The sequence below is a fragment of the Salvelinus fontinalis genome, unplaced genomic scaffold, assembly GCF_029448725.1.
Source record: "Salvelinus fontinalis isolate EN_2023a unplaced genomic scaffold, ASM2944872v1 scaffold_0023, whole genome shotgun sequence".
In the NCBI taxonomy this organism is placed as follows: domain Eukaryota; kingdom Metazoa; phylum Chordata; class Actinopteri; order Salmoniformes; family Salmonidae; genus Salvelinus; species Salvelinus fontinalis.
In genome coordinates this window covers 217,466-241,113 of record NW_026600232.1, presented here as the reverse complement: position 1 = coordinate 241,113, position 23,648 = coordinate 217,466, and the positions used below count along the sequence as shown (strand labels likewise).

Sequence of the window (23,648 nt, the reverse complement as noted above, 5' to 3'; positions counted from 1 at the left end):
TTGGGGGTTACGTACCCTCTACATCAGGGCTGAGGTAGTTTGGGGGTTACGTACCCTCTACATCAGGGCTGAGGTAGTTTGGGGGTTACGTACCCTCTACATCAGGGCTGAGGTAGTTTGGGGGTTACGTACCCTCTACATCAGGGCTGAGGTAGTTTGGGGGTTACGTACCCTCTACATCAGGGCTGAGGTAGTTGCGGACTTCGTTCAGGATGAAGTTGATGTCTTCCTCCCTGGGGATGGGGTGGGCGGTGATGTCAGTGGGCGTGTCCGTCGTCCCGGCTATGGTCATCTTCTCCCAGGGTAGGAAGAAGATGACACGGCCGTCGCTGGTTGCCGGGTCCAGGAGACCCATGTTGTCAGGACTACAAGAACAGGGCAGAGGGAGGAGGGGCTATGGAAATGACAACTACATTTAGGAAGACCTGGTTGGTCAGCGCTGCTGAATTGAAATTCCCTCATTAAAAATAAATTACAATTTTCAATTCATGAGTTGAATTTAAATTCATGAGCTAAATGTACCTGGTGTGAAGGTGTGACAGTGTGGTGCTGTCCCTGATGTGAAGGTGTGACAGTGTGGTGCTGTCCCTGGTGTGAAGGTGTGACAGTGTGGTGCTGTCCCTGGTGTGAAGGTGTGACAGTGTGGTGCTGTCCCTGGTGTGAAGGTGTGACAGTGTGGTGCTGTCCCTGGTGTGAAGGTGTGACAGTGTGGTGCTGTCCCTGGTGTGAAGGTGTGACAGTGTGGTGCTGTCCCTGGTGTGAAGGTGTGACAGTGTGGTGCTGTCCCTGGTGTGAAGGTGTGACAGTGTGGTGCTGTCCCTGGTGTGAAGGTGTGACAGTGTGGTGCTGTCCCTGGTGTGAAGGTGTGACAGTGTGGTGCTGTCCCTGGTGTGAAGGTGTGACAGTGTGGTGCTGTCCCTGGTGTGAAGGTGTGACAGTGTGGGGCTGTCCCTGGTGTGAAGGTGTGACAGTGTGGGGCTGTCCCTGGTGTGAAGGTGTGACAGTGTGTGGCTGTCCCTGTATTGTACCTGTAATAACCAGGGATAACTATGTGAACCCCAGCACTGGGCTGGCAGATATTAGTGTTTTTCCCGTCGTCCATCTTCCTCAGAGAGTCAGTGAACGGTCCCGTGGCGTTAATGACACATTTGGCTTTGACGTCAAATTCATTTCCTGTGAGAGATCATTACAGTTTCAGTCAAAAACCACTGTCATACTGTGTCTTTGTGTGTGTGTGCGCATACAAGTGTGTGTACCTGTGATAACGTCCCTGCAGCGCGCCCCACAGACCTTCTCCTTGCCCGTCCCTGCGTCTGCTTTCTTCAGCAGGTGGACCACCTCTGTGTAGTTAGCGATGGCAGCACCATGTCTGGCTGCTGTCAGGGCGATCGCCAGGTTCATACGAGCATCGTTATGCTGTCCTGTGGGGGGGGGGGGGGGGGGTTGAAGGGTGAGAGACGATAGGAGGGGGTCAAAGAGAAATAGAAACAAAGAAGGAAGATTTCTTTAAAGGTGCTCTATGCAGAATTGTTCCACCATTTCCTGGTTGTGAAAATTTTAAAAGTTAGCCTAATTCCAGTTTATGTGCCAAAATAAGCAATTATAGTGTAGAGAATCATTGTACCATCTAAACCGCTGTGAAATATATTTTCCATAAACAAAAATATTGTATTTTCAGCTGCTTGAAGCTGGTGTACAAAACCGAAAGTAGAAAGACGCAAAAACTAAACTCAAGAATAGAAGCATAGTAATAGCACACACTAACGTTCAAAGAGTGAATGGGTGTAGAGTCAGGCGCAGAGAGCAGAGGTCACGGGGAAAACACGCTTTAATGTCCAACCAAAAAACGTACAATAGGTAACGCCGAACATAGGCGTAAACCACTCCACCTAAGTACACACTGGTATCTAACTGGACAGCGGAAAACCCATATAAATAAAGAACACTTCTCACATAACAGAAACAGGCCCGCACAAACACAAGCGGGCTAATCGAACTTAAATAACACCAACCCAAAAACCCCAACAAGGAACAGGTGAAAACAATTAGACAAAACCAAACGAAAAGGGAAAAAGGGATCGGTGGCAGCTAGTAGACCGGTGACGACGACCGCCGAGCGCCACCCGAACGGGAAGGGGAGCCACCTTCGGTGATATTCGTGACACACACAGAACAGATCTACCGCTTCTTAGACTTTCTTTCAATGAGAATGACAGATCTATAACTCACATTTCTAAGTGCATTTGGTCAGGTTGCCCAAAAAGTTAAATATTGCATCGTTAAGAACTTGGAACGGAGCCTTGAAGTGCAGTGTGGCTGTGGTGTATCTAATGTGTGGGAATCCCTTGCAGGGGCATTTGGTTCATCGCTGCCCTCAAGGCCCAGTCCGAAGCCATGCCTGCTGGTGCTACTCAAATCACTAGTCTGAGATAGCTTGTGGGATGGGACAGACAGCCAGGGCTGGGCTGGGGTGGGCAGTGCTAGCCTGGGGTGGGCTGACGTGGGCTGGGGTGTGCTTGGCTGGGCTGTGCTTGGCTGGGCTGTGCTTGGCTGGGCTGTGCTTGGCTGGGCTGATGCCTCACATTAGGCAGCAGAAGGTATGACTGGAGACCCTGTCGTTATCTCAAAATATGATACGTCTAACAAACCAGTTCATGGTTGCTTGCTGAAAAAATAAAATTACACACTTGTGCAGAATGAATTAGTAAGAATGAGGACTCCTGTCTGTCTGTCTGTCTGTCTGTCTGTCTGTCTGTCTGTCTGTCTGTCTGTCTGTCTGTCTGTCTGTCTGTGTGTGTCTGTGTGTGTGTGTGTGTGTGTGTTGGACCACACTGGTCTCCTGGGAAATGAGTAACGCTGGTCATGTCCAAGATCCCACCCGGCAGGGTGAAGAACAGGAGGAGACAGAGCAGTCTGGCAGTCAGACCACGGTACTGCTCTCCTCTTCTCTGAGCCGCGGTAGCAGAGAAGGTCAGCTTTTGAAATGTCACGGCCGTGATTGTTTCAGACGGAATAATTGGAGAGAAAAGACCCCCTCAGCCTCCCGGGGGGAGGGGTACAAACCAACCCAACAATGCTGCTTCAACCCAACACAAAACCCCTCCGAATATTCTCTCTGTAGGACAGTCAGCACTCCCAGAGACAATACATACACAAACATTCTGCCTGGAAGAAACGTTAAGCTACAAGTATGTTATGCACATTTCAAATGAGCAACAAACAAAACGCATTAAAATAAACAAAACGCATTAAAATAAACAAAATGCGAGAAAAAATATCAACATGCCTCACTCTTCCTTAGAAAGTCAAGTGAGTAAATGTGATGAACTGTTGCTCAGGTATCTGGACTGGTATATTATCCCCCTCAGAGAAGAGGTTGTCTTTCCACTCTTGGAGAGACCTAGTAGAATCTAAATGGAGACTGATTCAGAAAGCCTTCAGACACAGAGTTGGCTGTTGTTGGTTTGAAAAAGAGAGGCCTGCAGTCAACTAATGGGACATTCTCTGCACAGAGTACACCCAGATAGAGCCGGAACATCTGATTGGTCGTCTCTGTGCCAATCCAGGCCACCCACACACACTACACAGCCTTGGCCCAAGGCACAGAGAGAGCACAAGCTGCTCGCAGACGCATTGGTTCAGGCATCAATGGACATGTGAGATCTGATGGCCACCGGCTGCCTTGTGTCTTGTCTTGTTGTTGACTTGGGTCACATTCAATCACACCCACACTAAGGAACAATTATTTTGTTACTGTTGGGAGAAAGGCAGTATTTTTATGAACATGAGTTTTGTTTAATAACAGTGTTGGCTAATATGAATTCTTAATGTGTGGCAAACCGGCCCTAGACATAGCCCACTTAGCAAACAGAAGAGAAGCATCTTGATAAATGAGAAGGTTATTACCATCCTATCGGAGCATTACTGACTGAAGTGTTGGTATGTCCAGCTACACCTATACATCTCAGTCATTTAGCAGACGCTGTTATCCAGAGAGACTTACAGTGAGTCTAACACACTTTGGACCAGTTCCCCGGATCCAGACTAAACCTACTCCTGGACTAAAAAGCCCTTTCAACGAAGATAATAATGAGAAATACTCACCATCATAGTAGACGATGGCTCCCACCAGCTTGTCTTTCTTCAGCATGGGGAAGAGTTCCAGAGCCTTGTTCTTACTGAGGACATAACTGCTCTTCAGACACTGGCCTCCAGCTACCAGGTCGTACATCTTTATACCAGCCCAGTAGTATGGCAGCTGCCACCATCTATAAACAGATAGTACAGTACAACATCTTTCCACCAGTCCAGTAGTTCATCTAAGATGGCGCCGAAGAGGATGGCTGACGTTTTACATGCCCGTAACCAATTGTGCTATTTTGTTCGTTTTTTTGCGTTGTTTGTACCTTATTATTTACCTTATTTTGTACATAATGTTGCTGCTACCGTCTCTTATGACCGAAAATATCTTCTTGACATCAGAACCGGGATTACTCACCATGAACTGGAAGAAGCTTTTTCCTTTAATGAGTCTGACGAGAAAGATTTACTGCTCTCCTCGGAACAGGCCCAGATCCCCGTCATTTGCATAAACAAAAGACGGAGGAAAAGATGACGCAGATCGGGCTGCCTTTTGAGAATCCGTAGGTGAAAAACTCCCACTGCCATTAATTCTACTTGCTAATATGCAATAATTGGAAAATAAAATTGATGACCTACGATTACGATTATCCTACCAACGGGACATTAGGAACTGTAATATCTTATGTTTCACAGAGTCGTAGCTGAACGACGACACGGATAATATAGAGCTGGAGGGATTTTCAATGCACTGGCAGAACAGAGAAGCTAGGTCTGGTAAGACGAGGGGTGGGGTGTGTGTCTTTGTGTCAATAACAGCTGGTGCGCAATGTCTAATATTAAAGAAGTCTCAAGGTATTGCTTGCCTGAGGTAGAGTACCTTATGATAAGCTGTAGACAACACTATCTATCAAGAGAGTTCTCATCTATATTATTCGTAGCCGTCTATTTACCACCACAGATCGATGCTGGCACTAAGACCGCACTCAACCAACTCTATAAGGCCATAAGCAAACAAGAAAATGCTCACCCAGAAGCGGCGCTCCTAGTGGACGGGGACTTTAATGCAGGCAAACTTAAATCAGTTTTACCAAATTTTTATCAGCATGTCACATGTGCAACCAGAGGGGGAAAAAACAAACTCTAGACCACCTTTACTCCACACACAGAGATACATACAAAGCTCTCTCCCACCCTCCATTTGGCAAATCTGACCATAATTCTATCCTCCTGATTCCTGCTTACAAGCAAAAACTAAAGAAGGAAGTATCAGTGACTCGCTCAATATGGAAGTGGTCAGATGATGCGGATGCTACGCTACAGGACTGTTTTGCTAGCACAGACTGGAATATGTTCCAGGATTCATCCAACGGCATTGAGGAGTATACCACCTCAGTCATCAGCTTCATCAATAAGTGCATCGACGACGACGTCCCCACAGTGACCGTACGTACATATCCCAACCAGAAGCCATGGATTACAGACAACATCCGCATCGAGCTAAAGGCTAGAGCCTCCACTTTCAAGGAGCGGGACACTAATCCGGATGCCTATAAGAAATCCCGCTATGCCCTCAGACGAACCATCAAACAAGCAAAGCGTCAATACCGGATTAAGATTGAATCCTATTACACCGGCTCTGACGCTTGTCGAATGTAGCAAGGCTTGAAAACTATTACTGACTACAAAGGGAAACCCAGACACAAGCTGCCCAGTGATGCAAGCCTACCAGATGAGCTAAATGCCTTTTATGCTCGCTTCGAGGCAAGCAACACTGAAGCATGCAAGAGAGCACCAGCTGATCTAGATGACTGTGTGATAACGCTCTCGGTAGCCAATGTGAGGAAGACCTTTAAACAGGTCAACATTCACAAAGCCGCGGGGACAGATGGATTACCCGGACTTGTACTCAAAGCATGCGTGGACCAACTGGCATGTGTCTTCACTGACATTTTCAACATCTCCCTGACTGAGTCTGTAATACCTACATGTTTCAAGCAGACCACCATAGTCCCTGTGCCAAAGGAAGTGAAGGTAACCTGCCTAAATAATTACCGTCCCGTAGCACCCACGTCGGTAGCCATGAAGTGCTTTGAAAGGTTGGTCATGGCTCACATCAACAGCATCCTCCCGGATACCCTAGACCCACTCCAATTTGCATACCACCCCAACAGATGACGCAATCTCAATCGCACTCCACACTGCCCTTTCCCACCTGGACAAAAGGAACACATATGTGAGAATGCTGTTCATTGACTACAGCTCAGCGTTCAACACCATAGTGCCACGAAGCTCATCACTAAGTTAAGGACCCTGGGACTAAACACCTCCCTCTGCAACTGGATCCTGGACTTCCTGACTACAGGAAAAGGCGGGCCGAACAGGCCCCCATTAACATCAACGGGGCTGTAGTGGAGCGGGTCGAGAGTTTCAAGTTCCTTGGTGTCCACATCACCAACCATTTATCATGGTCCATGAGGGCACGGCAAAACCTTTTCCCCCTCAGGAGACTGAAAAGATTTGGCATGGGTCACCAGATCCTCAAAAAGTTCTACAGCTGCACCATCGAGAGCATCCTGACTGGTTGCATCACCGCCTGGTGTGGCAGCTGCTCCACATCTGACCGTAAGGCGCTGCAGAGGGTGGTACGTCCGGCCCGGTACATCACTGGGGCCAAACTTCCTGCAATCCAGGACCTCTATAATAGGCGGTGTCAGAGGAAAGCCCATAACACAGTCAGAGACTCCAGTCACCCAAGTCATAGACTATTTTCTCTGCTACCGCACGGCAAGCGGTACCAGAGCGCCAAGTCTAGGACCAAAAGGCTCCTTAACAGCTTCTACCCCCAAGCCATAAGACTGCTGAACAACTAATTGAATGGCCACCGGACTATTTACATTGACACCCCCCCACCCTCCATTTGTTTTGTACACTGCTGCTACTCGCTGTTTATTATCTATGCATAGTCACTTCACCCCTACCTACATGTACAAATTGCTTCTGTACCCACGCACACTGACTCGGTATCGGTACCCCCAGTATATAGCCTCGTTATTGTTAATTTACTGTGTTACTTTTTATTATTTTTTACTTTAGTTTATTTGGTAAATATTTGTTTTAACTCTTCTTGAACTGCACTGTTGGTTTGTAAGTAAGCTTGTAAGTAAGGGCTTGTAAGTAAGCATTACACAGTAAGGTCTACACTTGTTGTATTCAGGGCATGTGACAAATAAAGTTTGATTTGATTTGATTTAGGACGGCAGCTGCCACCATCTATAAACAGACAGTACAGTACAACATCTTTATACCAGCCCAGTAGACAGAGTACATTCAGCCATTACATTTATATGTTGGTCATTTAGCAGATGCTCTTATCCAGAGTGACTTACAGTCAGTGACCATTCGAGGGTAACCATTCGAGGGTAACCATTCAAGGGTAACCATTCGAGGGTAACCACTAGAGGTAACATGTAAATACACCTGGTATAACTAGCTGTCTGTTATACAGAATGGTCATCTGGCTTGTATATGATTGGACATTTTAAAATGTGTATATATGTTTTAAACAACCACCACACACTCGGAACATTTTCAGTTGACAGGGTATAACGCTCATTCTACTAACTGTGTGGACTCGTGTCTTACTTGTAAACAGGGAGCATGATGGGTAGTGGGGCAGACAGATGAGGGGCGATGTTTAGCAGGTTGGAGCGCTCGTGGAGAGCCTCTTTCACCATCATGTACTGAGAACAGGGGAAAGAGGGGTTCAGAGGTCAGTAAAATGGGTGGATAACATCTAACACATAACACAGTACTTGTTGGTAGAAGAGTAGGAGTATGCCCGTAGCATTCACACAATAGCAGACCAAGGAAGGATTATGGGAAACACCTAGTGCCCTACAACCCTCTGAATCTTCCAACCTCTCAAACTCTTTTCAATTATAAAATGTCCACATCGGGGGAAAACAAAGCAATGTGATCACAGAGGGAACCAACTGTCAGGCAGCATCGGAAAAACGAGCCGTTTACCTGTTCGTAATCTAACTTCATGATGGCCTTTTGGAGGTATCGTACTCCCCCGTGGATGAGCTTGGTGCTCCGGCTGCTGGTCCCCGATGAGAAATCATTCCTCTCCACCAGGGCAGTCTTGAGGTCTAGGAGAGCAGAGACAAATCAAGACAAGACCAGGATTTAGACAGTCTGAAATATCACCCTATTCCCTATGTGGCGCACTACTTTAAACCAGGGCTCATAGGGTTCTGGTCAAAAGTAGTGCACTATATAGGGAATAGGGTTGCCATTTCGGATGCACCCTCAGAGTCAGAGTTATTCAGGAGGCATTTGGTAGGTTAGGACTTCCATGTGCTTCTCCTGTCGTGTAATATGCATGAAGGGAAAATGGCAAGGCATGCATATTGCATTGAGGGCCTCATAATATTGAGAGAAGAATAGCCTCGACTCTCCTGCACATTGACTGAACTGAAATGTAATTGACCCCAAACAAAAAGGTTTTCCAAAATGGTGCAGTTCATGGGGACTCACTGCGTGTGACAGCGTCTAAGGCACATCCGGAGCCCGTGGCCCCTCCCCCTACGACAAGGACGTCAAACTCCTCAGTGTCTTGCAGGGTGGAGAGCTGAGCCTGTCTGGTTGGGAGCTCATCTTTAAAGGGCTGCTTTAACTCCCCCTCCGCCGCTACGTACGCCAGCCGTGCCTGGACAACATGCAGTACAGGCAGGGTTACATCTGGTTTTGTGAAAGCATAGTCTTTTGTGACAGACTGTGAAAATAATCAAGATTTGTCTCTGGGTTCAGAGATTAGTGAAAGCATAAAGCAATGTCTTAAAGCCTGGATAATCTCCTCTGGGATAGATGTGTCTACATTGTCACAGCAACATTGTCACGACCATAGATATCGATGGTCACAACAACATCAGGTACCCATATCGGTAAGGGTTGTACCCACAATCATATTCATACAGAACGACCCCTGCTTGCAGTACTTCGATAATAACAAAGATTCCTGGTGTCTGATTTGCAAAAGCACAAAAGAACTCAGGGAAAAAAAGAACAAAGTCAAATCAAGTCTGTTCTGAACTCAAGGATCATGGGGACAAGCAAGTCAAGGATGGCTGTCGTAATGAAACATTTTATTCATTTTTCTATTTAGCATTTTATTCTCTAAATGATTACATCGAGCTGCTGCGATGCCACTTGGTCCATTTGACTTGCAAATCTGTGAATGAAACCCGGGCATTTGTAATTTAGGGCCGTAACAGCAAACAAGATCAAATAATTAGTGTCTATTTCCATGGACGTGCATATTTAAAACACCCACAGACAATTAAGTGGCAGTCTGCCCTGCAATCACGTTGAGTACATGGAGTCAGTGAGACAGTGGATGTCATGCAAATGTCCAATCGCCCACCGACAGAAAACAGAAAAACGTTCAAGCTGAAAGAGAGAAAGAGATTGTGCCCTTGTCACAGAGGAGACCAAACAGACATATTTATCCAATTAGCAGTAGATTCTCCAGGGTTAGTTAGTGTTGGCCTCTGTCGTCCGCATGCCTGATTGCAGATTATTATAATTTTTTCGGAGGTGTTTCACTTTTGCTTACCCATTTATTCTTGTTTGGGAGGAAGGTGAGGGGGACAAGATATTATACCAGGATACAGAAATAAAAGTTCACATTAGGACAAAGGGTCACACAAAGGGTCAGATGCTTTAGACAAGTGACCTGGTATGTCACTAGTAATAACAGACCATTGAAATAGAAGATATACTGTAAGACGTATTTATATCTGTGGCGCTGACTAGGTTCAAAGGTCAAGAGATGCACCTGTTTCTCTCTTTCTAACGTTACCCACGCGACTCCTTGGCTATTTCAATCCCTGGTCTACAGTGATGCAGTGGTCACCTGGTCTCAGATCAGTTTGTGCTGTCAATATAGTCATTATCATGTCAAACATGTTCGGCACAAACAGATCTGGGACCAGTCTAATGCTTTTTCACACAGCATATTAATAATATCAAGTGATGCATCGCCATGGAAACATCATGGAGGTGTATTTTTTCCAGTTCCCTGGAGTTTCAGACGCTATGTTATATGATCCACATAAGCTTCATCAGATTTGAATAAATGAAAAATAATGAGATAAAAATCAGGACTCCCAATACTCCTCAGCGTTCTTTAGTTTGTTTGTCACCAAAATAGTGTTGATTATTTCACTGTACTAAACAAACATCATAAGTCATGTTCCCTTCTTTTATTAACGCAAATGAAACAAGGCATAAGAACTACTCACGTCACATAGCTAAAGTCCATCTTAACACTTCATAAGGCAGTTTATGGCAAGTTGCGACAGAAAGTAAGCTATTTTATGATCAGGGTTTGTCCCATTGACTGTCTTCATATTCAGGTCAACTTCACTCTACACAGCAGTCCCATTGACTGTCTTTCTATTCAGGTCAACTTCACTCTACACGGCAGTCCCATTGACTGTCTTTCTATTCAGGTCAACTTCACTCTACACGGCAGTCCCATTGACTGTCTTTCTATTCAGGTCAACTTCACTCTACACGGCAGTCCCATTGACTGTCTTTCTATTCAGGTCAACTTCACTCTACACGGCAGTCCCATTGACTGTCTTTCTATTCAGGTCAACTTCACTCTACACGGCAGTCCCATTGACTGTCTTTCTATTCAGGTCAACTTCACTCTACACGGCAGTCCCATTGACTGTCTTTCTATTCAGGTCAACTTCACTCTACACAGCAGTCCCATTGACTGTCTTTCTATTCAGGTCAACTTCACTCTACACGGCAGTCCCATTGACTGTCTTTCTATTCAGGTCAACTTCACTCTACACGGCAGTCCCATTGACTGTCTTTCTATTCAGGTCAACTTCACTCTACACGGCAGTCCCATTGACTGTCTTTCTATTCAGGTCAACTTCACTCTACACAGCAGTCCCATTGACTGTCTTCACATTCAGGTCAACTTCACCCTACACAGCAGTCCCATTGGCTGTCTTTCTATTCAGGTCAACTTCACTCTACACGGCAGTCCCATTGACTGTCTTTCTATTCAGGTCAACTTCACTCTACACAGCAGTCCCATTGACTGTCTTTCTATTCAGGTCAACTTCACTCTACACGGCAGTCCCATTGACTGTCTTTCTATTCAGGTCAACTTCACTCTACACGGCAGTCCCATTGACTGTCTTTCTATTCAGGTCAACTTCACTCTACACGGCAGTCCCATTGACTGTCTTTCTATTCAGGTCAACTTCACTCTACAAGGCAGTCCCATTGACTGTCTTCATATTCAGGTCAACTTCACTCTACACAGCAGTCCCATTGACTGTCTTTCTATTCAGGTCAACTTCACTCTACACAGCAGTCCCATTGACTGTCTTTCTATTCAGGTCAACTTCACTCTACACGGCAGTCCCATTGACTGTCTTTCTATTCAGGTCAACTTCACTCTACAAGGCAGTCCCATTGACTGTCTTTCTATTCAGGTCAACTTCACTCTACACAGCAGTCCCATTGACTGTCTTTCTATTCAGGTCAACTTCACTCTACACAGCAGTCCCATTGACTGTCTTTCTATTCAGGTCAACTTCACTCTACACGGCAGTCCCATTGACTGTCTTCATATTCAGGTCAACTTCACTCTACACAGCAGTCCCATTGACTGTCTTTCTATTCAGGTCAACTTCACTCTACACAGCAGTCCCATTGACTGTCTTTCTATTCAGGTCAACTTCACTCTACACAGCAGTCCCATTGACTGTCTTTCTATTCAGGTCAACTTCACTCTACACAGCAGTCCCATTGACTGTCTTTCTATTCAGGTCAACTTCACTCTACACAGCAGTCCCATTGACTGTCTTTCTATTCAGGTCAACTTCACTCTACACAGCAGTCCCATTGACTGTCTTTCTATTCAGGTCAACTTCACTCTACATAGCAGTCCCATTGACTGTCTTCGTATTCAGGTCAACTTCACTCTACACAGCAGTCCCACCTGAGCAGCATAGTGTTGAATAAAAGTGGAACACATTCCTCAGTCTAGATAAGACATGCCCAGATGCAGGTTGACGTTTATTGTCATGAATCTTGTCCTGGAGGCAGAACTGAGCCATTTCCACTAGATAGGCCAGCTGGAAAGTCAAAATTGGATATATCGTAAAAATGCATGAAAATAAAAATGTGCTTTTTGGTCTTAATTTAAGGTTAGGGTTAGGCATTAGCAGTGTGGTTAAGGCTATGGTTAAGGTGTGTGCCAGCTAGTGACCACTCTGCAGAGCTGCCTCCAGTACATTAGTCATCCCAATAAATGCCAACCCGCTGCCCAGGTGGGCGTTCCCTATAGACTCCCAGGAGCCTGCCCTGCCATTGTCAGATGCTGTCCCAGCATTCCCAGGTAAACTCCCAGGAGCCTGCCCTGCCATTGGCAGATACTCTCCCAGCATTCCCTAGTAGACTCCCAGGAGCCTGCCCTGCCATTGGCAGATACTCTCCCAGCATTCCCTAGTAGACTCCCAGGAGCCTGCCCTGCCATTGGCAGATGCTCTCCCAGCATTCCCTAGTAGACTCCCAGGAGCCTGCCCTGCCATTGGCAGATGCTCTCCCAGCATTCCCTAGTAGACTCCCAGGAGCCTGCCCTGCCATTGGCAGATACTCTCCCAGCATTCCCTAGTAGACTCCCAGGAGCCTGCCCTGCCATTGGCAGATGCTCTCACAGCATTCCCTAGTAGACTCCCAGGAGCCTGCCCTGCCATTGGCAGAAGCTCTCCCACTCTCATTACTATCTATAACCTGCTGCAGAGGGACTCTGAGGTGTAATTTACAGGTCCTGACTTTAGAAACAGACTACCACAACCATGGCAACACAAAAATGAGATTAGAAAACGTTATTGTCCTCAATGCAGCATATAAACTCAACATCCATACAAGTATCAGAAAAACAACAACACAAGCAGATTGTGTGAAATGCAACCCACTACGTCATCTCAATGTCTCAAATGTCCCAGGCCTACCTGTGTCTTTCTGTATTCCGACAGTTGTGATAGGCCCAGAAGAGCAGCGGCCGCCCCAGTCCCGATGATAGCTGTCCCTTTCAAGGCCTTCCGGAACGCCATTGATGCTGTTCCTGCAGCACAACACACAGCAGTGGACTGAGTTAGACACACTGGGTTATATTGCCTATGACATGACAGGTGATCATGTGGAGAGGGCGTGACAGGAGGGCAAAGAGCCAATCAGCTAGGGCCAGGTGCTGAGGGACAATGTGGGGGTAGGGGGTCATGGGATTCACAGGCCAGAAGTAGTGGAGTAGCGTGTGGGAGCCCTGGGAGTGTCTGTGTGAAACACTTGGATGACAGCTGACTTTTGTTTAACATTCTTACTTGTCTGACAGTTAATACATTTTTTTAACCTTTATTTAACTAGGCAAGTCAGTTAATACAGTGACGGCCTACTCCAGCCAAACCCTAACCCAGACGACGCTGGGCCAATTGTGCGCCGCCCCTATGGGACCCCCAATCACGGCAGGTTGTGATACAGCCTGGAATCGAACCAGGGGCTGTAGTGACGCCTCTAGCACTGAGATGCAGGGCCTTAGATCACTGCGCTACTCAGGAGTTAAGACGACACCTGGTTCACCCACTCAGGTGCCGTGACATGATGGCCACTTTCTCTCCATCATTCTGACAATCTGCGTAAAAGACACATATTTTTCAATATATTCTAATCTACAACTGAGCAAACATCATAGTGGTCTATGCATGCACACCAGCAGCTCTTGTTTCACTAGGCCAGAGGTAATGATTTCTCTCATAAAATGAGGAGAATAAAAAAATGTCTGTCATTTACTTATCTGTCATGAATGTAGGTAGGCAAATCCTTTTGGACGAGACAAAGCTGCGTTCTGTGTTTATTACCTGTGTATTATGTGTTCATCAGATGGATCATAAAATCAAATATATGATCATAAGAAAAAAAGTACATGTAGCATGACATCGTCGTGTTGATCCAGTGAATGTGTTAGAGTGCGGCAGGTAGCCTACAGTACTAGTTAGAGTTACCCCAGTAACCGAAAGATTAAGCAAGGTGCTCTATACTACTAGGGCTGACCCGTAAAACAACACATTTCACTGCACCTATCCAGTTTTCGTGAAAATAAAACATATTTGTGTATTATTTGTTTTATTATTAATAATACTCAGCATGATTCAGTATAGGGGAAATTAATGTGGAGGGGTCTTAGAGCCCGGCCCACGCAGAGAGACAAGTAAATTATTGGTTTCAGAATGGCATTACTTCCTGGTGACACATCTCCAACGTAACACACCAGGGCCAAATCCCACATGGCAGCAGCCGTTTACTCAACTGAATGACAGAAAATGAAGAAATTAAGCAGGGAACCACATGAAGAAGAGACATGATCACGCGAGATACAGACGCCACCATCCACATTACATACAGTAAATCCCTCTAAAACAACATCTTAGTTTGAGACACATGCAAGAACAGTGACAGCAACTCATATGAAGGTTCCGAGTGTTTACACAAACACGACAACGTGAATTTAGAGGACAAACTAACTTAGCATTTGTTCCAATTCTTATACGTTACATAATAAAAAATAAAAAAAGTTAATCCATCCCCATTTCGGTGATACTGGTTATCCAATGCAAATGCAACAGGAAGAAAATATAACTCTATTTCACAGTGTTTCTATTCTATAGAACGGTATAAAATAAAACGGAATGCCGTATCATCATCGTAACAGAAACAGAACAGAAAACGTTGAAGGTGCACTGGAGAGTGTTCTAGCAATGCGTACAATGCCGCATTGACGTTCGCCATTATATTGTCTGGCTCGCTGCCAGTCGCTCAACTTTTCATATTATCAATATAACAATAAAGAAAGGGCACAAATATTTATTCTAAATCGTTCACTTACTGATTTTCTATGTTCAATTGATGATAACGCCGGGAGAACCGTGATACAACTCTGACAGCCAGGAGAACCAGGAAGCAAAGATTAGTTGACTGACATATGGGTAGACCAATGGGATTACACAATTATCCAATCAGGTTTGGAGAGGGCGTTGCTATAATAATGAGGTATGCGAAGGGCAACATTGCACAACGTTTCCTCAGGAATCCCCATCCTCAATAGTGCGGGGTCACTATGGTGCCACTAGTGTCACCAGCCATAGTCATTATTTTACATGATTGTTGTTTAGTGTCTTCGTACATACATCTATATTTGGCGTAGGATGCTGTAAATGCAACTATGCATATCATTAAGTTAGTTGTGAATTGAGGTGAGATTGTTTTTGCAACGCTTTCATCAGGCATTTCGCCAACCCATATGCGTTCATGTCTATTATCATGTAATGTTTTTTTTAATCATTCTTTCATGATGATGTCAATTTTTTTTTTAACATTCTATTATATTCTATTCTATAAGATTCTGTAAGCTATCGTGCGTTTACAGTTGTATCTGAAACATCCATTCTTGGAAGGGATTGGTGCGCGTAATGCTCGATGACGTCCAGTGTCTTTGGCACGTGGGCAGTGGTATTCTGACTCCGAGCCACATAAACAAAGGCACATTGTCAGTGTCAACCGCGGCCAGTCTAGCAGCCAGTTGGGGAGGTGCATGGCCCTCTGCCCCGTTCTCTTCACAATACTACATTTGCACTTGGATATGGATACAGCGGAGAAGATGTAATCCTCTAAATGTATGTATTATGATGCACCGGGTGACAGTTTAAGGTATTGGTTTAAATGTCTTAAAATTCACATTTTGTTTTCAACAGTATAACATTAATGTGGTCAGAAAGTAATGATCTGCTTATAAATTCATATCTTTACAGGTTTGTAATTTTTGTGACAGATTTTTTTCGAATTCTTAAGCAGGGATCAACATCGAGTGGATATTATCATAACTCCAGGAAGTGATTCGGACATTGTGTCTTTGAAAATAGTCATACAACAGAAGGTAAGACCACAAATTATGTTGGAGACGTGGCGCCATTATAGATGCAATGCTTTTGCTGTTGGTACATGTTCTAGAGAGTGGTGACGGAATAGGCTAATCAAACACGTCTCGTGCGCTTTTACGCAAACATTCAAATTTACGTGCAATGCATCTGCATTGGATGGGATTATGGGTTGACAAGTAGATCGATTTATATAAGTATATGTCTCCCTCTCTCATTATAGCAGCTATGCCGTGCGTCCAGGCTCAGTGCGGATCGTCACCTCAAGGAGCTAGTCCCGCTTCGCAACAGAGCGCAAGCAGCTTCCACGCCGCTGGAGAGCACCACAGGCATAACTGCGACTTCCTAACGCCCGAGTTTGTCAAGTTTAGCATGGACCTGACCAACACAGAAATCACATCAGCCACTATCACCAATCTTCCAAATGTCGGTGTTTTCGTGGACAGCTACTGTAACAATTCGAACTATGACGTCAAACCCCCTTGTCTATTCCAAATGCCCCATCCGGGGGAGCAGTCATCCATCAAAGTTGAGGACATCCCCATGTACCACCAGCAGAGTCACCACCACCAGCCGCATCAGTCCGATGAGATGGTCACTCCCTCCGGATCCGTTTACTACAAGCCCCCCTCTCCACACACACAGACATTCCAGAGTCCACCCAGCCATGCGTGGGATGATTCTGGATCTCTGTACAGTTTTCACCAGGACTACTTGGCGGTGGCGCACAGGATGGAGCATCGGAAAAATGCCATATCCAGATTATCCTTGTTTTCTCTCAAGCATTCCCAAACCGGTAGTCCTTTGTCGACGTGCCAGATGAGATTTGACGGATCCCTCCAGGTGTCCGTGAACCCAGATACCTCAGGCAGGTATCATTGCTTGGAGAGTCAGGGCATCTTTGGTTCCAGCTCCCTAAGGAAACAGCACAGGGTGGGTTCCCCCTATTCGTTCCAGCTCGGTCACGGACATCACTTTATGGATAACCAAGCACCGTCGCCTCCTAGCCAAGGATCACCCACCAACACCGATGCGTTATGTGCCGTGTGTGGAGACAATGCCGCCTGTCAGCACTACGGCGTGCGCACCTGCGAGGGCTGTAAGGGATTCTTCAAGGTATGTTACATTAAATATCTGCGGGGATTGTTATACATTTAGAACTAACGGTCAACTAACATTCCATTTAAATGTATTTTAATATTTAGGCTACTGATTCATTGTGTTGTTTGTTGGCTCCTGATACAATCCCTTCAAAATCAAGAACCTTCATCTCCTTGCCATGCCAATAGAGGACTGGGAGAGGGTAAACTTAATATTATGAGTAGCCACGGAACTATATTTACCCACTGTCTGCCTCGTCCGCTGCTATGATGCATTATGCAGCTGGGAGAGTAGGTGGAATGCTGCAACGCCATGGCTGTTCATTTCCCATTGTCAATATGCGTGGCAAAAGTATTTTAATGGCTATCTTTGATCAATGTATCAAAGCTTCAGGTGGCAACGCATCGAATGGCAACTATAAGGTGTTCTCCTCTGTGTTTCTTCACAGCGCACTGTCCAGAAAAATGCCAAATATGTGTGTTTAGCTGGGAAAAACTGTGCAGTTGACAAACGCCGGAGAAACAGGTGCCAATACTGCCGTTTCCAAAAGTGCCTTGTCACTGGAATGGTCAAAGAAGGTAAGGTTTGTTCTACTTCTTAAAACCCACAACTTTACGCATTTCCTTGAAATGTATTTACACATTATTTGTAGGCAGAATGTGTTTTTCAAAGCATAATAGTCATTATTTATACAAAACAACTTAATTTATATTTTTCATTATTCAGTCGTCAGGACGGCCAGTTTAAAGGGTCGACGTGGCCGGTTACCCTCCAAACATAAAATTCAAGACCCTTTGTCACCTGTCAGCATCCTTAGCGCGCTAGTGAGGGCCCATGTGGACTCCAACCCCTCATTGTCTCGACTGGACTACTCCCGAGTAAGTACGAGCCTCGGTCATGCAATTCACATCACTTTGCGCACCAGTTTATTAATAAAATAAGTCATAAAATACGTTTTAAAAATATACCGTTGAGCATTGGGTTTATGAGTCCAATTTAACATCACCTTCTAGTTCCAGAATAATGCTGACAGCCAAATCACCGGAGATGACACGCAACATGTGCAGCAGTTCTACGAAGTCCTGACCGTCTCCATGGAGATTATCCGGGACTGGGCGCAAAAGATCCCAGGTTTTACCGATCTGCCGAGACCGGACCAAGATCTCCTCTTCGAATCAGCCTTCCTGGAACTCTTCGTACTGCGTTTGGCTTACAGGTATCTTATACAATAGCATATCAAAAAGTGCACATATATAAATAGTCATTTTACGCACAACAATTACGCGTGATATTATCCATTTGATCTTATTGCCAACTCGGTATCCGAATCCTAATCATGCGATGCTATCATATTACAGGTCCAACCCTGAGGAAGGAAAGCTCATCTTCTGCAACGGATTGGTTTTGCACAGGCTTCAGTGTAGGCGCGGCTTTGGAGACTGGATTGACACCATAGCGGAGTTCTCTGCAAACCTTCAAAGTATGAATATAGACGTTGCAACATTCTCCTGCATATGCACCATTGCCACAGTAACAGGTAGGCTAATAAAACCCTAACCCTAAGTTCTGAATCTATGCGCATATAATGCCATTGAGTTAAGTTTTGAAACGAATTGCACCCTGTCATTGTTTCAGAGAGACATGGGCTGAAGGAGCCCAGGAAAGTAGAGGAACTTCAGAACAAGATGGTGAACTGTTTGAAAGACAAAGTGACTTTTAACGATGGAAGTATCAGTCGACCAAATCACTTGTCAAAACTCTTGGGAAAGCTGCCTGAACTTCGCACGCTATGTACACAAGGTCTGCAGAGGATATTCTACTTGAAACTGGAAGACTTGGTCCCTCCACCTGCAATAATAGACAAGCTTTTCCTCGATACTTTGCCCTTTTAGGTGCTATATATCCTTTCATCATGTCAGATAGGCGAGGTTAATATGGCAATTTTTGAGTTCCCTACATCACGCATTATGCATTTTCTCTCATATTTATTTCCATAGTTTTTGTACCTCTCTTCATAAGAGCGCTTGATCATGTTTATAGGCCTACATGTCTGCATTACCAGATACAAAAGAGACGACACAACATTTAAGATGTTTTTAAGTTAAACATAATGAAGAGTTAGACAATATTACAATATCGTCGATTTCTGAAGAACATGGGATGTCTTGAACTATTTGGTCTTGCTTTGAATTGTGAGTATTTTAATTTGATAACTAACCATTTTCGATAACTATGTTGTTGTATGTAGACACTGGATAATGTATACGGAACATATATGCCTCGAACGTATACAGATTTATTTTTTATCAAATAATTTATGAGAGATGTTTTATGTAGGCTATTTATTGTCTTGTCACACCTGGACTGTGGTTATATTGCATTTGAATTAATAACGTATACTGCTAAATAATCTAACGTTTGTAAATGTGTTCGTCATTTTGATTGGTCAGGGGCTTACAATGTCAGGTTTTTCCATTCAAAATAAAATTCATGCCGTTTATTACACTTTTAAATGAACAATTATTTATGATGGCAATTTATAAGGATTTCTGACTTTATTTTAGTTGCTGACATATCGTCATAAATCATCAAACATGATAATGGGGAAATATGTTGTTAATATTAAATAGTAGGCTACTAAATATTTTCCTATTTTTCTTGTCCACAGATTTGTCTGACAATCATTGATTGATTAAGGACTAGTGTAACATATATGAATCAAACATTTGTCATCAGATGGTCAGACAATAAATTCCAAATAACGACAATAAAATTAAACCACATTGTATAACGAGACCTAATGTAAAATGTTACCTATTCCCAACATACTGGAAGTTCTCATAGAAATAACTTTTCTCCTGCACAGTTTCCTCTCCAGTGAAGTGAATGTTATAGCCTACTTTTCTACTAAATGTGATTTCTCCGGCAACAACAAGACGAGGAAAGGTCATTCTCCTCAGTAGAGATTGAGTTGAAGATTGACTACGTGCTCTGTTATTACACATGGATTTATCATGAACCAGAATGTCAATCAAATAACAATGTTGTCAAACCGTTGTCGTTTAGCGGTTTTATAATATATGCCATTTAGCAGACGCTTTTATCCAAAGCAACGTACATTTGACATATGGGTGGTCCCGGGAATCGAACCCACTACCCTGGCGTTACAAGCGCCATGCGCTACCAACTGAACTAAGAAAGATTAAATAAGACTCACGTTATGGACCGTAGGAACAAATTGCTGGAGTGTGTGATTTGACCTGCTATATAATAGTCTACATGACATTTCCAAACCAAACCCTCAGGATAGGATTGGCATTAAAGAAACATGCAAGCCAATGTTTTTCAGTGTTGGCATGTAAGTAAACACATTGTGTCCTGAACTAAACATTTCACAGAAGAACTAAATAGCATTATATACGTATGATTTCAGCTCCCTATATGTGCAGTCTCTCTTCCAGGGAAAGGTTAGAAAATGCCTATTACACATTGGTGGAGGGCATGTAGATGAAAATGACAGATTTTCAAATAGGACATCTCTTCTGTCCTGTCTGGAAATGTGAACCATTGATTCTATAGGCAGTAAAAGGTCTTATAACAACGATTATACTCACAAGAGGGTTTAATAGGCTAGAGATCAATAGAAACACTGCTCTCTGCACCGGCCTGTCATGCAGGCTGAAATGCTAAGATAAAGTAATCAATACTATCTGTGAAATGTCACATTTATGATAATGGTGTGGATGAAGATTGGCAGGCCGGGGCCATCCCAGAAGGATGGGCTCTTGTTAGCATCAAACACCTTTCAGCCAGGCCTACAACATCATGAATGGTAAATGCGTGTGTGTAGGTGTGTGTGGGGCGGGTGTTTGGGGAAAGCAAAAGTCTTGATGTTGAAGGAGGAAGATTTCAAACAGACTGTTCCATTCAAAATTGATTTGACGTAATCCATTGTACAATAATCAGTTATTAACCACAACTTTTTCATGACAGCTATTTTCTAAGCTTGTGTGACCCTTCAAGTGCCATGCCATGCCATTCTGGTAAGGACGATAGCTTATTTTAGGAGCAAAACTCTATAGGGATTTCTAGGGGTCTGAACACTTCTGTTGTGGTCTGTGTGGCCCACCTTGATCTCAGTGTAAAGCTGCCTTCAAAGCCCCTAAGCCCTTATCATGGCCAGCCCAGACTCCCCTGCAACCAGGCCACCGTAGTGGCCCTCCTCCATGTGTGAAAATACCATGATTTCATCTATAGCAGATAGGGAGCTGAACATAAACAACCCCAGCCTCTATCCAAGTCGATGTTCTGAGACATGAAACAAGACAAAAGCTTGGAGTGATGAATATAAGGAGCTTGATCAAGGTTAGTCAAGACATTAGAATGAGTCTTGCTTCTCAATGTTCTCAATGTTTAGGTTACCAAACCCCTTCAAGCATTACAGTGTATTTTCTGTGGAATTGCCCACTGGGATTTCAATTGGCTTAGCAAGCAACTGTGCATCCCTAGAGTTTCCAACAATTAAAAAGCATTACCTCACCCTGAGGACAAACCCCAATCTCAATGTGTATAGATCATTATAGAAATCCTACAACTGTGAAGACAATCAAGTGAATGCACTGAACAGGGACGGACTGGGACAATCATTCTGGACATTTCTAACACCAGCCCATTTTGTCCCTTGAGGCCCCCATTACTAGCCAAATAATGATACTTTTGTGCAAAACAAACTATTTATGCAGGCCCACAGGGATAAAGATGGACCAGTCCATCTGGAATTTACCAGAATTGCCCTATATCCAGTCCGACCTTGCCACTGAATAATTTTAGTTGAGAATCAGAAGGCATCTTCAGATACTTTACAAACACAGACATCCTTACCTCTCTTATTACCACAATATGACTTTTTCTGAAGATGAATTTTCAACCAAACAGCCATGAAAGGATTTGATTATGGTTGGTAAGCAAGGAGAAGGCATCGTTTATAATTACTCTATTGTTAATGGTTATCCAGACAGCTGAAGATAATTGGAAAGGATTAAAATTACTCTTGATGGGTCAAATCCTACCTTGTAATACTTGATACACGTGAACGTTTGGGTTACCCGAGCTAATATGAAGTCAGGACACTTATATATGACACTTGAAATATAATCACTGGATTGGACAACAGCACTTGGGGGAACTAGGGAGTATAGGATGAATACACAAGCCCATCCTGCTTGACTGTCTGGTGTAAATAGACCACTTCTTTCCCAAAATAATTATTGTTTTCAAACCCTTGATGATCCGTTTCATTACAAGATACAGATTGTAATAATTACATTCATTGCATGTTTGCATACTTCAACCGATATCCTGGGACTGTGTAGCAATTAAACAAATTCTAATTAATCGTTACCCACATTTTATATAGCAGGGTACCTGATCAAAGACAGGTTTTTCCACATTAGATTAATATGCATCACACAGTGAATGGAGCAGCCAACCTGCCATCCAATAGCCTCGATGTTTAATCTGATTCTCATTTTGTATCTTTGTAGTTATGCGCATGCACACACACACACACACACACACACATAAAAAAACTCTCTCCATTACAGAGAGTGGGCTGGTGTGTGTGAGGTCAAACACAGACCCAGAGTTTCTCCGTTTGTCTAATAGGAGGGCGGGTCCACAGGGAGGAGTGATTCTATTTGATCAGAGTTTGGCCAGACTGCAGGGGACACAACCTCCCATATCTCAATCTGTATGCACAGGGCAGGATTCTGACCCGGCTCCATTAGGGAGCTCGCTCTGATAGTTCCTCCAACCTGCACTGCAGAGAAATCAGAAATCATATTGCCCCTGTGCTGCAGTGGAAATACTTTAGAACACAGCAAATCTACTTAGACCCTGTTAATTCATTATGAACAAAACATTTTGATTTCTGATAGTAACCTACATTGTCTCAGAGTGTGTTATTGCACAGTGCTGGACAGATCCCCCCTCCCCCAGTGTCTCCCTATGGTTAGTGGTTTAGCAGTAGGATCCTACTAGGCATTGCCTGAGGCAGGTACAAGCACTGGGGTGTTTAACTGGCTAATGTATTCTGGTCAGTTAACCACACAGACATCACTGCTCTAAAGGTTTTCTATCTCTCCAATGTCCAGACCAGCAGACCTGGACATGACTGTGAAGCAGTAAGCTCACTATGGTATTCAACCCATGGATGCTGTTCATTAAATTTAACCGTAAAAACAATGGCAACAATGAGATTTGTCAACGACTCAGGAATGACTGGTTCAGAAATCCACTAAAAAAATAATGTCTGCAGTGAGAACAGCCCTTTCCTGCAATCAAATGTCCCTCTAGTGGCCTCATGGGTGGAATGTTATAAATATTTTTCATAATTACATAATATTTTTTCTTTTTACTGCAGAAAATCTGCAGAAAATCCCG

The 23,648-nt window shown here is 44.2% G+C and overlaps 2 protein-coding genes across 4 annotated transcripts in view; one reads left to right on the top strand and one right to left on the bottom strand.

Annotated features, from left to right (window-relative positions):
* The window catches only part of LOC129842190 (glycerol-3-phosphate dehydrogenase, mitochondrial-like), a 28,522-nt gene extending 13,359 nt beyond the window's left edge, over window positions 1-15,163 (bottom strand). For both annotated transcript variants that reach the window (XM_055910623.1, XM_055910622.1), the window contains exons 1-9: window positions 15,059-15,163; window positions 13,131-13,243; window positions 8,623-8,794; window positions 8,110-8,234; window positions 7,726-7,823; window positions 4,105-4,268; window positions 1,257-1,421; window positions 1,029-1,173; window positions 172-365 (exon numbers count right to left, since the gene is read on the bottom strand). In XM_055910623.1, the coding sequence (XP_055766598.1) occupies window positions 172-365; window positions 1,029-1,173; window positions 1,257-1,421; window positions 4,105-4,268; window positions 7,726-7,823; window positions 8,110-8,234; window positions 8,623-8,794; window positions 13,131-13,232 (1,165 nt within the window). In that variant the 5' untranslated portion in view covers window positions 13,233-13,243; window positions 15,059-15,163. The remainder of the gene's footprint in view (window positions 1-171; window positions 366-1,028; window positions 1,174-1,256; window positions 1,422-4,104; window positions 4,269-7,725; window positions 7,824-8,109; window positions 8,235-8,622; window positions 8,795-13,130; window positions 13,244-15,058) is intronic.
* A 398-nt stretch (window positions 15,164-15,561) lies between these two features.
* Window positions 15,562-19,720, top strand: LOC129842191 (nuclear receptor subfamily 4 group A member 2-like). 2 transcript variants are annotated; one of them, XM_055910626.1, is made up of 8 exons: window positions 15,562-15,845; window positions 16,024-16,105; window positions 16,330-17,222; window positions 17,656-17,785; window positions 17,934-18,085; window positions 18,221-18,423; window positions 18,566-18,744; window positions 18,843-19,720. In XM_055910626.1, exons 3-8 carry the CDS (start codon window positions 16,335-16,337, stop codon window positions 19,097-19,099), a joined length of 1,809 nt encoding a protein of 602 aa, XP_055766601.1. In that variant the 5' UTR covers window positions 15,562-15,845; window positions 16,024-16,105; window positions 16,330-16,334; the 3' UTR covers window positions 19,100-19,720. The 2 variants fall into 2 exon arrangements, with proteins under 2 accessions (XP_055766601.1, XP_055766600.1); XM_055910625.1 differs by having other exon boundaries at window positions 16,021-16,105.
* Window positions 19,721-23,648: the final 3,928 nt, after the last annotated feature.

What these genes read in the sequence shown, in the direction of transcription:
- LOC129842191 (XM_055910626.1), top strand. Translation starts at nt 16,335, where the DNA reads ATGCCGTGCGTCCAGGCTCAGTGCGGATCGTCACCTCAAGGAGCTAGT. An exon ending in GCTGTAAGGGATTCTTCAAG is followed by an intron (nt 17,223 to 17,655) that starts GTATGTTACATT and finishes GTTTCTTCACAG; the next exon opens with CGCACTGTCCAGAAAAATGC. An exon ending in CACCATTGCCACAGTAACAG is followed by an intron (nt 18,745 to 18,842) that starts GTAGGCTAATAA and finishes TCATTGTTTCAG; the next exon opens with AGAGACATGGGCTGAAGGAG.